Source organism: Vipera ursinii (genome assembly GCF_947247035.1).
Source record: "Vipera ursinii genome assembly, chromosome: 6".
NCBI classification, from domain to species: domain Eukaryota; kingdom Metazoa; phylum Chordata; class Lepidosauria; order Squamata; family Viperidae; genus Vipera; species Vipera ursinii.
Genome location: NC_139515.1, coordinates 76288318 through 76302503, shown reverse-complemented (window position 1 = coordinate 76302503; position 14186 = coordinate 76288318). Strand labels below are relative to the sequence as shown.

Below are 14186 nucleotides of genomic sequence, written 5' to 3'. Positions count from 1 at the left end.
AGCCTTATACATAACTTTATAAAAGGTAAAGGTAAAGGTTCCCCCGCACATGCGTGCTAGTCGTTTCCAACTCTAGGGGCCGGTGCTCATCTCCGTTTCATAGCCGAAGAGCCAGCATTTGTCTGAGGACATCTCCGTGGTCATGTGGCCGGCATGACTAGACGCCAAAGGCGCACGGAACGCTGTTACCTTCCCACCGCAGTGGTCCCTATTTTTCTACTTGCATTTTTACGTGCTTTCGAACTGCTAGGTTGGCAGAAGCTGGGACGAGTAACAGGCGCTCACTCTGTTACGCGGCACTCGGGATTCGACCCGCCAAACTGCCGACCTTCTGATCGACAAGCTCAGCGTCCTAACCCACTGAGCCACCGCGTCCCTGTGTAACTTTATACTCTCATACAAATAAATCATAAAGTGGCACTGCTTAAAGAAGCAATTTTATGCACATAGAACTTGGAATATGGAATAGAAAATATTGCTTTTTTATTATCTTATTTTCTTCTTGATGCCTAGTAAATAATTACAAAAAACAATAGAATACCAAATATTTTGAGAGGATATAAATAAGTTCATTTCATGAAAGATTGGAATGGTACAAAATACACACACACACACACACACACACACACACACACAATGCACTGAGAATTAGTGTTGACATTTTGTAATTAATTCTTTCTGGGGCTTAAGCAATCAAATGGTTTTACGTCATGTAGCTTTTCTGCATTCAGTTTATGTTCGAACAATGCTAACTCTCTGCCTGTTCTTACCTTGGACTTCAGTGAGCCAATCAGGTTGGTTGTAATGCTCAGAGGCAATGGCAAGTGTGTTGAGAAACACCAGGAAGATCACAAGCCAATAGAACACGTTGGATTTGACAGCAGCTCGGCATTTTCGTCTACAGAATCGATTCCATCTACGCCAGTAGCGGCTTGGAAAAAGGAAAACAAAACAGAACATCTGACCATGATTGCAGGACATTCTGAGGTGTCTCGTGGCCTCAAGGATTCCTTTTTCTCAAGCATGTCTGTTTTACTGAGTTTATAAGAAGAGGCGAAAAAGGCACATTTGTAACGTTATCGCTAAACAATCCTCACCTTTTTTTTCTTGCAGACTTTTATTTTAACTTTAGTATTCCTGAAGTGTAAAATGGCTGGGTGAGTCTTCAAATTGTCCTACACAATGCTATCATTCATTGGAATGTATATTTATATATATTATACTTATTTATTAAATTTATATGCCATACTGAATGGTAAATTTTTAATTTAATTTAATGAATAAGAATTTTTCAGAAAGTGGCTTTTCACCCTAGTAAAGATTGTTAAGCATAAATTTGCCGTTTTTAGCCACAGAGACTTTGGCCTCTTAGCATGTAAGTTTAAGATTTAAGTTGATCATTTCCTTAGGCGATGACAGGACAGTTTGGGTATATAAGATACTGTTTGAGAGACTGTGGAAAATATTGTTTTTACCATTAAATCCCTTTCTTTTGCTTTATTACATAGAACTTTTCTCTTTCAACGGCTTACAATGAAGGACCATACGTTTAATGTTGTTTAAATAAAGCTTTTATAACTTTTGTTTTTGTGTATTTGCCTCTTGAAATAAGACAGGCTAGATTCACTTGGGAGCAACTAGTGGGAAATGAAAATGTATGCATATGTTCTATTTTGTTCCACTTTGCTGCTGAAATTTCCACAGAGTAGCTCCAACAAAAACTGCTGTTAGAAATGGGAAGAAGTGGCGGATTCCTGGTTTTCATTTCTTCTCATACACCACAAAAGACACAAAGCTGCTGATTCAAAAACACAACTAACCTGTGTGGTTAAGTTAGAATTCAGTAGTTTAGTTTGTATAAATATGAGTTCTTATGCTTAAAATGAGCATAATGGTTATTGGATTACATTCCAGTTGTTGAGTTCCCCTTGGGCTTTTCCACCATAAAATAGTAATTTCCTAATTATTGAATAACCACAGGCTTTATCTTTTGATTATAGGACTTGACCCTTTCCGGTTCCTGCTGAATATAATTATAATCATATTGGACTTCATGATCAAGGTCTACAGTGGCTCATATCTCAACAACAATAACTGAACAATTCTCTGGATCAACATTGTTTTGAAGAATTCTATACTAAGGTCACAAGCGTCTTCTCTATTGTACCCAGAGTAATACTACTCATATGCTGAGATGGGCTACAAAAACAATGTGATGTTACAGTTTGCTTTTCTGGAATACATATGCCCCACATGAGAGTAACAGTGACTTCAGACAGTAATTACTAACGCCCCCTTAAAAAAGAGCTAATTATACATCTTCTATTCTTCAGAATTTAGCTTGCTTAGCAACCAGTTTCCAAGCAACTGGTGCTTAGTCTAGGCTTTTTATATGATGCATATTTAAAGGATGCAACTCATCTCTGCCCCCTTCTATCCCTGTCTCTGCCCAGTGATAAGAATAAGCAACAATTTATTTATTTAAAACGTTTATATAGCTGCTCATCTTTTATACAACTCTGGACTGCTCCCAATCAAAACATTCTAGCTGAACTATCAATAAAATAATATGGTATGTGAATCTTCCAGCAACATCTTATCAGACAGTCTTCCGTTTTTTCTAAGATAATACCTTACAGCTTATGATTCCTAAATTGCTGTCTGCCAGGTTTCTCACCTGTCTTTATAATTATATATGGAAATTCTGGTGGTTTCTTATCCAACTATTTCTCAGGTCTGATATTATTAGCTCAGTTTTTTTCAGCCTTGAAAACTTTAAATTATATGGGCTTCAACTCCTAGAATTTTTCAGCCAGTCATGGCTGGGGAACTCTGGGACTTGAAGTCCACAAATCTTAAAGGTTATCAAGGTTAATAAACCCTGGCTTAGCTTTTTGAGATCAGCCAAAGTTGCTGATTATTACCTCACTGGGTAATAATAATAGTTATAAGAACAAATAATCATTTGTCAGGTTCAAAAATACCCAAATATTAGAAATCTAAGTGTTTTAAAATACTAAATAATTTTTACATAGACACCTAAATAAATTATAACATATTCTTAAAAAACCCTTATTTTGTTCTACACTTAAAAAAAGACTAATTTAAATTTTAAGTTAAACAAAAATATGGGTTTCAGAGGAGAAAATGTGGGCTTCACTTGTTTTGTACTTAAGATTTTTGAACTATGATTTTTTTTAAAGTTTCTAGGAAATTTGGTTTTTGTGAATGAAAAAATTCCTACTGCTAAGGCAGGCTTTTTAAGAGTTGCTCATAACATGTTTTCTAACTCATATATAAGCTGTACAGCTTTTTTTATGACTATGCAGAAGATTTTAACAAGGTCTGACTATTCACGAAGAAATTTGGAGTAACTCTGACTCGTTACTGACAATGCTCTTATTGCTGTGTCCTTGATTCCTCTTCATGTATTCTAATAACCATTTTCCTTCTTGCATTTACATGATATTTAAATTACATTATTGTTAACAAGATCATATGGAGTTTACTAATCAACAATTTAATACTTTATTAGATTTTATCTTCATTAGATTAATGTAAAGAATAATTAATTGTTGATTAAATGGGAAGGTTGAGTAACCTTACTGATCACAAATGTTAGTCAGCAGAATATTTATGATAAGCAATTACTATTCACAATAAGATCTATAAGTTCCTATTAATAAGAATCTGTCCAGAAGTGGAGAGAACATTTTTTGAAAAAATGAAATGCTTACCTAAACTTAGATTTAGAAATCCGGTGCCTGGAAAGGAAAGCAAATAATTATTATAAATACATGTTGTAATTTCTTACTTCAACATCATTAAAAAAGAATGAGCTACACAGCTATTAAAAACTAGCATTGCTACTATTTGGCCTAACACCTAAATACTTTAGAGTAACTAGTTTCTGCTTATACGCCATGTTTAAGAAGGTGTCAGTTGGGGAGGGAAGATTGATATTACATGTGTTATGACATCACCACATAAATTGTTTTCCTTCACATCATTAGAACGTGACATCATTTTATTTATTTATTTATTTATTTATTTATTTATTTATTTATTTATTTAAATTTATATACCGCCCTTTCCCAAAGGACTCATGAAACCCAGCATGGTTTCTCTTTGTCACTATTTATATTAATTACATTCAGCCATGTCAGACTGTTAGACACTTATAAGGCCCGTGCCACATCGGGTCATCCTGTTAGCAAATAATGGGAATCAGAGTGTTTTTCTGAATTCCTGCTGGTTTCCCATTGACTGTGCTTGTGGGAAGCTGGCAGGGAATATTGGAAATCATGATCACTTGACCATGGCTGACCACAGTGGCATGGTGGCACTGTGCTGGCCACAAGTTTTTGAGGATAACTATTCTGAAGATCCTTAAAATTCCAATACTTGAATTTCAATTTCAAGGGGTAATGGGTCCTGGATTTTGGATCCATTCTTGAAGTTTGCCCATTTGTGTGCCTTAAGTTCCCCTTTGATGCACGATTTGGATCAACTGTAAATTACGAACAAACAGACAGGAGAGGTTTCTTTAGTAGTATATAGATAGTAGGAAGCTCTTTTCATGTAAGGCAAATACCAGACCTCCAGATTTAGAAACTAGATGTGACCAGCTAGTAGCAAACAAAGAGGCAGAATGGGCAACAATGTGAACCACAGTTATGGAACAAGTAAGAAGAACAATCAAGCTAAAGATGCTTGCACTTTCTTTAAAAATACGATAAGCACTCATGCAAATCTGACAAGATCCCAGAAATCAATTAGCTGAATTCCAAGCTTATTCTCCCTCTATGGATTAGAAAATGTGCTAGTTATTTCATAAGCAATGGGTCCTAAAAATATTATCACCATTAGATGCAAAACTTTTAAAAATGATTACATCTTTCATGTGGTCTTATACACACTTGATAATACAAGGGCTAGTAACTTTATGCCTACCTACCCTTATTGTGAGAATAAAAGAGGAATCCTCTAGCTCTGGAGAAAAATGGAAATAACAATAATGAATTATTCCAATGATGGGCCAAAGAGAGTAATAGAAAGATAAACACTTTGAAGGAAAATATTGATGTTGCTAGATGTTGAACATGATTTAATCTACTGAAATTCTGGAGAATGGATAATTTGATATTCTGGAGAATGTGATAATTTGGGAACAGGGAGGGTAATGTTAGTGTGTTTATTTGATCAAGAAACATTCACATGAGGAAAAGTAGATGTCATAAATGTGAAGAAGTAATATGTCTTTAGTAATGACAATTTTTTTAAAAAATGGCAGATATCACAAAAATGTTTTTGTAGTTTTAAAAAGAAAACAAGAAGCAAGTTCCCATTATTGCTTACTGCCTTTCAATGTGAAACATTCAAGATTCATTATAGTAGATTTATAAACCATTGATTGATTGATTGATTATATGTCATCAAGTTGGTATCAATTTTTAAAGATTACATAGAATTGTCCCAATCTGGTCCTTCAGGTCTTCCAGAGTACATCCATAGTTGCTATAGTTGAGTCTATCTACCTTGTCCATCAGAACTCTAGAGAGCTTTAACTTTGCATAACATGTCCAAAATATGATAATTTGACCCTGATCATTTGTACCTTGAGTGAGAACTCTTGATTTGTTTGTGATCCATTTGTTGTATCTTGACTATGGTATTCTCAAGAGTCTTCCCATGCCTTGAAGATCAAAGGCATCCACATTCTTTCTATCCTGCTTCTTCAGTCCAACTTCCGTTTCCATTCCATGCATCATTTTTATCTCTATAGTTATTCATCACAGCATCAGAATATCATTTCTAAGATGTTTATTGCCACCTGCTAAGTGTTAATCTGCAACATTTATTTATTTATTTATTTTATTTTAATTCCATTTATTTCCCGCCCTTCTCTGAAGACTCAGGGCGGCTTACAAGTTTAGCAGTAGCCTTCATTCTATGTATATGCCTGCTTATTAGGGCTTTCACACACACACACCCCCAAGCGGCATTATTACAAAGTCAGCTTAATTGCCCCCAACAATCTGGGTCCTCATTTTACCTACCTCAGAAGGATGGAAGGCTGAGTCAACCTTGAGCCTGGTGGGATGCGAACCTGCACTAATTGCAGGCAGCTGGTGTTACTTAAGGAGGCATTAGCCCACTGCTCCACCAAGACTCATATGTGCGGCTTTCTCACATGCAGATAATTAGATGTCCTTGAATTCTCATTTTTCTAAGGACATTCCACAGCTTGACATGGTCAACACTATCAAAGGTTTTTTTTATAATTAATGACAGAGATATTGACTTCTTTTTGGCTTTCTCAATTATTTTCATTCTATCAACTCCTATAGACTTCCTACTTGGTAATCACCAGAAAGCCAGATTAAGTTCATCTTCTTATAAGTTCTAGAGAATCTTTTAAGTAGGGAATGTCTTGTAAGATATCTTGGGTGTGGATATTTCTACTGTGTAGAATTTCAGTATACCCATTCCATCTTTGATGTTCTTTGAATCATTTACTACTTGTTTGTTTGTGTTCTTTTAGCATACCAATTTTGAAATGAAATTTTCTTCTGAGTTTGGAAATCTTTTGGAAAAAAATTCTTGTTTTTCATGTCTTTTTCAGTAACTTGACAGATGTTGTGATGCTGCTTCTTGTCTCTTGAGCTCTGTGAAATTCTTGTTATGTTTCTTCCTACAATCTCTGTGTTCTTTGGCTTCGGTTCCCTTTTTCTTTTTGGCTATTTCCACCAGAGCTTGCACTACCCAGTTTGCTTTCATCTTTTTCTTGATCTTTGGCAGTGTGTTTTTACATTTATCCTTATCATCTTATTTGATTTATTTCAACAGTTCCTCTGGCTTCTTATTAGTGAGCTTCACAACTTCAAATCAATTCCTGCTGTTTTCCTTGAAAATGGTTGGTTGCTTAAGATCATAGTCTGGAAACTAGAATATTACCATAAGATTACTTTATTCACTGTATTAAAGAATATAGATAGGAGAATTAAGAAAAAGCATGGAGAATAGAAGTATAGTTCCTATTGTCAGACACAAGGAACCAGAAAGACAACGTGAGATGAACAGAGCTGCTTCTTTATTGTTGCCTTCCTATTTACAAGAATCTTACGTAACTACATCCTTTTGGGAATGGTTAGATAAAGACTTCAGGAATTCTTGGGGTGGGGGAGAGGTCTGGCCTCTGTCACTTCCTTCCCTGTGAAGACTCTAGTCTAAACTCACTGGACTTTTCATTCATCCCCTCACTCTAGCTGGAGATTCTACCACACTATTCTGGAATGTCAGTGTATTCTTTATATATATATATATAAATGCAGGTGTATGAAAAAAACTCTACATAAGCCTATTGCTATGTTGGGATATAACAAAATACTACATTTTTCCCCATATATTTTATTGAATTTTTTAAAACATAAATCACTTAATAGTTGGTAAACAGTGTGTTTGCTGGGTCTACATTTGTAAAGAAAAATCATTAACAATTGATTTCTATAATCCATAATCTACATAGTACATTTAGTTGATTTCCCCTTTTCCCCAAAATGTCTTCTTTGTAAACCTTAAATTATTACAGTTCTTATTATTTTGATAAATAAGTTACATATATGATTTTCCCCCAATATTTGTAGAAATAATGATCACATCAATATAATATTTCTTTTCTATCTAATCATTCTGGTTGCCTCATCTTATATCCTATTACAGTCCTTATTTAGATTTGTTTCTCCCATAAAGTTTGAAGTATTCTTGCTGGTTAAGATTTTCTCAACAGTTAATTACATTTAAAGATTTAAATCCTTTTTACCCATATAAATCATCTCAACACTTTTACATTTCTTAAAGAATATGTAAAAACAGTAAGCAAAAGCAAAAGAGAGCAAGAGTAAAGAAACATAAAAAGTAAAATACTACTTAAAATATATATTCCTCCTAAGCTAGTATATATTCATTCCCAAAATTTCTTATTTTTTTAACCATAATTAAAAATATATTTAATCTTTAAATATTCCATTTAATATGTCTAGTCATCTAATGCTTTAACTCTTATTCAAAACATTTTTTTCTTTTTTATACATTATATTTCTCTAAATTCAAACACATTTAATTATCTACAACATTTCTTTCATCTAAGCCATTTCAACAGTATTAAATTACTTATATCAAGAAATAAAATAAAAAGGGAAAAAAGCATACAGTATTATTTAGCAAATTCATCCCTCTTAGAATGACATATGTATTCAGAATCTTTTCTATTTCTTTAACCATATTCAAACAAATGTTTCTTTTTAAAATATTCTCTCTGGTAGATCCCATCATCTATTCTCTTAATTTTCACTTTAATCTTTTTTCTTTGGCCAGGATCTTTCTTGATCAATGTGTTTTGCTGAATCAAAAAGTTTTCCCATATGTTCATGACTGTTGCTGTAGGTATAGAAGTAAATCAAATATAGTGTCTTTATATGAGGCCTTTGCCTTTCCATGTTTCTTGAAAATCTTTTTCTTTTTCTCCTTCTCTGCTTCTCTTATCACTTCCTTTCTCTGATGTTTTCAACATCTCTACATTCCATTTTATCCAATCTGTTTTTTTTTGTCCTAATGTTTATTTTGTAGACTTAAGGGATGAGTTGTTTTTTCCATTTCTTGTAATTTCCCCCCCACTAGGATTAAATCATGTTTTCTTGCTTTGTTAAGTTCTGTCTTTAAGTCTCTATTTTCAATTTTATATCCACCTATTTGTTTTGTCTGCTCCTTCTCTGTTGCTTTTTCCTGGAAGTTTTTTTGTTGTAGAATTAACTTACAAATAGATTGATTTGGATTTCTTTGTGATTTGAACTCAGTTTATTTGAATTAATTGCAGTATACTATATATCTCCTCCTGAGAGGTATTTAGGTTTTCTTGGTGTGTTCTATCTACGTGTCTCTGATCCATAATGGCCAAAAATTGAAGTTTTCCTTCTTATCTGCAAATAGCTTTTGAGTCCTGATTAAATAGATATTTGTAATCCAAAGAGTTCAAAAAAGTTTTTTTTTTAAAGTTTATAATTCTCTCTTTGTCTGCAGCCCAGATTGTTGACTTTTTTTGTCACAGCTGTTCTTTGTTATTAAAGTGCTGAAGGTCACAAACACAGATTAGGTTTTCCCAGGTTTTGACAAGTTCTCTATGGAAATCATATCTGTCATAATCTTCATCCACCACTAGGTGTCAGCATCTATTTAGTTTTCAATATGAACAATGGTCTTTAACATGAGAGTCTCAACCATTCAACAATTTTAAACTTGTCCAAAATTAAATTTTAGCTTTCAAATTTATAAATTTATTTCACAACCATATATTTTGATCCTCCATGGAGACTTTAATTTGCCACTTCCGTTAGTATAAAGGGTGGGATGGAAGTCCCCCCTCCTTCACTTTCGGAGGTATTTTGCTTCTTTGGGAACTTTTCCAGGAAATTGAGTGTAGAATAGAAAAGGGAAAATCAGATTCCTCACCCAGTTTCAAGCAAGCTGTTTACTGTTGTGCTGGTTAGTTCTTTTGGACTTCGGTTGCAAGTAGCTTGGGCTGATCAGTGAAATACAGACTTTTTCCTGTCGGGTTAGAAGACTTTCCCCAAGATGAACGGAACAACTGCCATCATTCCAGAGTCGCGGGGGCACCCTTCTTTCTTCGCTGCCTCTCTGGGGTGGCTTGGACCCATTAGGATCTCCAGGCAGGATGAAAATTAGCTGTGAGGGTGTGGCGATCTGCAAGCCTGCAACCAGTCGCTACCGCGCAGGACCGGGAGTCTCCCACAAAATACTACATTTTGGTTGCCATGATGTAAAAGAGATGTTGAGACTCTGAAAAGAGTACAGAGAAGAGCAATGAAGATGATTAGGGGACTGGAGGCTAAAATATATAAAGAACCATTGCAGGAATTGGATATGTCTAGTTTAATGAAAAGAAGGACATCGTTGGGGGCTATGATAGCAGTGTTCCAATATCTACGGGGTTACTACAAAGAAGAGGGAGAGAAGCTATTCTGCAAAGCACCTGAGGACAGGACAAGAAACAGTGAATGGAGAGAAGCAACCTAGAACTAAAGAGAAATTTCCTGACAGAACAATTAATCAGTGGAATGACTTGCCTCCAGAAGTGGTGAATGCTCCAACACTGAACGTTTTTAAGAAAAGATTGGACAGCCACCTGTCTGAAATGGTACAAGGTTTCCTGCCTGAGCAGGGGGCTGGACTAGAAGTCCTCCAAGGTCCTTTACAACTCTGTTTTTTTGTCTTCAGAGTGAGAAAGCAAAGGAAGAATAAATGGATCAAAGTTCAAATAGATCTTTCCATGATCTGCCAATGTGTGAAATGAATGTTATGGACCTACACTGCTATCTTTGGAAGTATGAGTTAATAGAAAACCAGAGTCATGATTGCATACAGAAAAATCAAACAATGAAGCAAGCACAGATCTGTGGATTGTGATAATTATTAGATATTATAAGTGGGAGTAGAAGTATTCAAAGAGAAACGAGGGAGAAAATTGAGTGAGCATCCATAAAAGAGATGGGAAAACTCTGAGGGCATAAGCAAAAATGGGTTAACTCTTAAATTAATTTTCAGGGACCTCTAGATAGTTGTAAATAGCATTCTTTTAACCAAAAGTGCCTTACACTGGACTGTCAGCTCTTTATCTACAAATTCAACAAATAATTACATTTTTGTAGTTCATTATTCAGCCTTACTCCAGCTAAAAACGGAAGTTAGAATGGATATAATGATACCACTGAAGAGGTGGAAGAAGATTTTCACTATTCTGAAGCAGGCTCCTTTAGCTGGAGTGAGAATTCTTTTTTGTATTGTTGCATTGCAGGAGAGCAGAGATCAGGGAACTCTAAAGAGATCCATCAAAATTATCAGGCCCCAGAGACCCTTTAAAATTTTAAACTGGTCCTCATTAGAAAAATGAAATTCAAATCATACACTGCCCCACTGGGTGAATATAATGTAGGCTTTTTTCATCAAAGCAGCTGAGCAGTATTTTAAAAATCTTTTTATCTAATTAAGCTAACAGATATGACTGTTATTTCACTTTTTATGCATGTAGTAATTTTATTGTGGGTTTTAAAAGCTGGAGCTAATACCATCATGCCAACAGGTTAATAATCCCCTCTCATCTCTAACTTTACATATGCAGCAGCTCTGACATTTTTTACCTGCTTCTCTTGATGAAATTTCTCACAAAACTGTTGGGGACAACTAAGATCATTCAGTAAAACTGTAACATATTTTTGGTGGATTATCAAGCATCTTCAGGGATCAATGATCCACCTCGTACAATGTTCATGTGTTATGGGAAGTAGGCTGCTGGAGTAAATCAATTGTTAGTTCAATCAGAATGGTCTGTGCACCCATCAGAAAGAACTGCTTTTGGAGTATGTGGGCACACAAGAAACATTTTTTCCTAGGACTGGGAGGCTACCGATTGAATCCAAAGCTTTGCCTCGCCCTAGTCCTTTTTATTGGTCATCTGTGGAGGGTCTTCATATTTGATTAAAAAGTAAGCAAACACACAATCAGAGTATTGTTATGCTTATTCCTAATAATTCTATTCAAGGGACGTGGTGGCTCAGTGGGTTAGGATGCTGAGCTTGTCGATCAGAAGGTTGGCAGTTTGGCGGGTCGAATCCTGAGTGCCGCGTAACAGAGTGAGCGCCTGTTACTCGTCCCAGCTTCTGCCAACCTAGCAGTTCGAAAGCACATAAAAATGCAAGTAGAAAAATAGGGACCGCTACGGTGGGAAGGTAACAGCGCTCCGTGCGCCTTTGGCGTCTAGTCATGCCGGCCACATGACCGCGGAGACGTCCTCGGACAAGCGCTGGCTCTTCGGCTTTAAAACGGAGATGAGCACCGGCCCTTAGAGTTGGAAACGACTAGAACGCATGTGCGGGGGAATCTTTACCTTTACCTTTAATAATTCTATGGTTATGAGAACAATGCATAATTTGTTTCACACCACAGGTTTGGTTGGTGGTCCAAAAGGGGTGGGGAAGAGTTAAAGGACACGATGTCTTGGAGAATCCAAAAAAGTCCCAATGCATCTTGAAGATTATGTTTTTTTAAAAAACGGAGCTTATCAATTTGTAAACAGAGGACCTTTGTTCTCTGCAAGTCCTTGAAAAACCATTTTTATATTGAATAGCAGGGATTAGCAATCTTTTATGTCAGCAGGCACCATTGCACTATTGTGTTCAGTATCACTGATTTAAAAATTAGTTAAGAAAATAAATGCCTTTTTAAAAGGCCAACGTTTTGTAAAATCTCACACAAAATTGCAGAAATCTTGGTTATGCAACAAGATGTTGGGCAGTCTAGCTACTTTTACTTAATTATTAAAATGATGTGGGGGTTAGAGAATACATGCTATGAATGCTCTGTATACCAGAATTAAAATATTAAAATAAACTAACTAGACCAAGCCTACAGTATAGCGAATACCTCATAAAAGCCATTACTATTATCAATACCCTATAAGGAGATGAAATCTGAGAACTAATTTCTCATTAATTTTCCTTTTAATCCAGCAAGTGATATTCTGAGATCCATAAAGTTAAATGCAATCAATCATGTTAAACAACAAAACAGAATTAGTCAGGAGTCTTTTTCACTTTAAAAAATAAAAGCGTATTTATTTTAGAAGCCAGAATTTGCTCACCATGAACATAATCTCATTTAGTTTACATTGATTATTTCCCAAATAAAGGTATAATCCAGCCAATGTCAAGAAAATTCATTTAAGAATGTTGAGTCTATCCCATAAAATAAACTGATGTAACTTTCTTCAATTTCAACTGCATTTATTTGGATCTTTTCACATACAAAATTGAGAAGGGTAATCTTAACATTGTCACTATTTCCCCCAATTGGTTCAGTCTTCGAAAAGCAGTAGTGTTTTTAAATCATTTTTGTCTCTGGATCGAATCATCTTAACAAGATCTCCTTTTCACAGCCTAATGTGCATTGTTTTACTAATATCGAAATGTGGTAAATACAGCCTTAGGGTTTTATTTCCCCCCAAAATGCTCTAACAGCATGGTTTATAAATAGAGTCCACCGCTAGCCTTTTTCAGATCAGGTGCATGTGACACAAGCAGGCTTTGATTTGAAAATCAAATGGGATCCAAAGAAACACAATACTTTCTTTGATCAAGGTGCTGTTAAGCTTGACAATCCAAGCTGTCCTTTAAAGTTATCTACTGCCAGCTTCAGGCTCTGATCTGGTCAGAGAAAGTCTCAGTAGGACTTCTTCCATCAGATAGAAAAGCACCAAATCAATTGTCCAGGAAAATATCCTGTATTATGCTGATTACTTCTGACGGAGTAGTTCCATTATTGAGAAGCTTTTCAAGTCATAGCGTTTATGAATCTCCCCTCCCATCCCACACCCCCAGGTTTCCCAGAAAGAAAGAGAGCTTTGCAAACTACAATTCCTGACAAACTGTTATTGAAGTAGTACTAGTCATGTTGAGCTTGGTGAGCATTTTTTTTTAGTTCTGATCAGTGCTTTTTTTGTAAAAGAAAAAGGTGCCAGAACTCACACATCATACAACCCGCCTTGCCTACCCCTACAAGGTTCCATCCAAAAAAGGTGCCAGAACTCCGTTCTGAGCGTTCTATGACAAAAAAAAGCCCTGGTTCTGATACTGAATTTATATATTATTCTCAAACAAGATTTCAGCAAAAGACATAGCTGAGCATCTCTGTAGCATAGTAGACTGCACTTAATTTAAACTAGGTAGAACAGATGAATTAATTAGGTTGATTTGAATGTTATATCAGTCTAAGTCCCAAGATCTGAAAATAACCCTTAACATAGCACTGCTCCAAAATTGTGGCCCAGTTCATATATACTGTAATAATCAAGTGATTGTATAAGGCAAATGCCTCTCCAGACACTGCATAGATCTGTGCATGGGAAAATCTTGCTTTCTTACTGACCTCTGGGTCACTGAAAAATACTATTTTGAAACATGATGAAAAGCATTTATGTAAGCTAGTTTTTATCTCATTTGGGAAGAGATTACAGGCTTTTGGCTTCAAAATACAATTCTGTTCCCATGGTTTGCATATAAACTCTTTCTTCTTACTTATTTTACGAAATGATCTTTGTCAGCTTCTCAATTATTATT

General features: G+C 35.4%; 1 protein-coding gene across 1 annotated transcript in view; it reads right to left on the bottom strand.

Moving 5' to 3' along the window:
* Positions 1–14186, bottom strand: part of CACNA1C (calcium voltage-gated channel subunit alpha1 C) — a gene marked incomplete at both ends in the record, with an annotated part of 522454 nt that overhangs the window by 117494 nt on the left and 390774 nt on the right. The window contains 2 exons of the mRNA XM_083366796.1: positions 771–931; positions 3738–3764. Coding sequence (XP_083222922.1) covers positions 771–931; positions 3738–3764 — 188 coding nt within the window. The remainder of the gene's footprint in view (positions 1–770; positions 932–3737; positions 3765–14186) is intronic.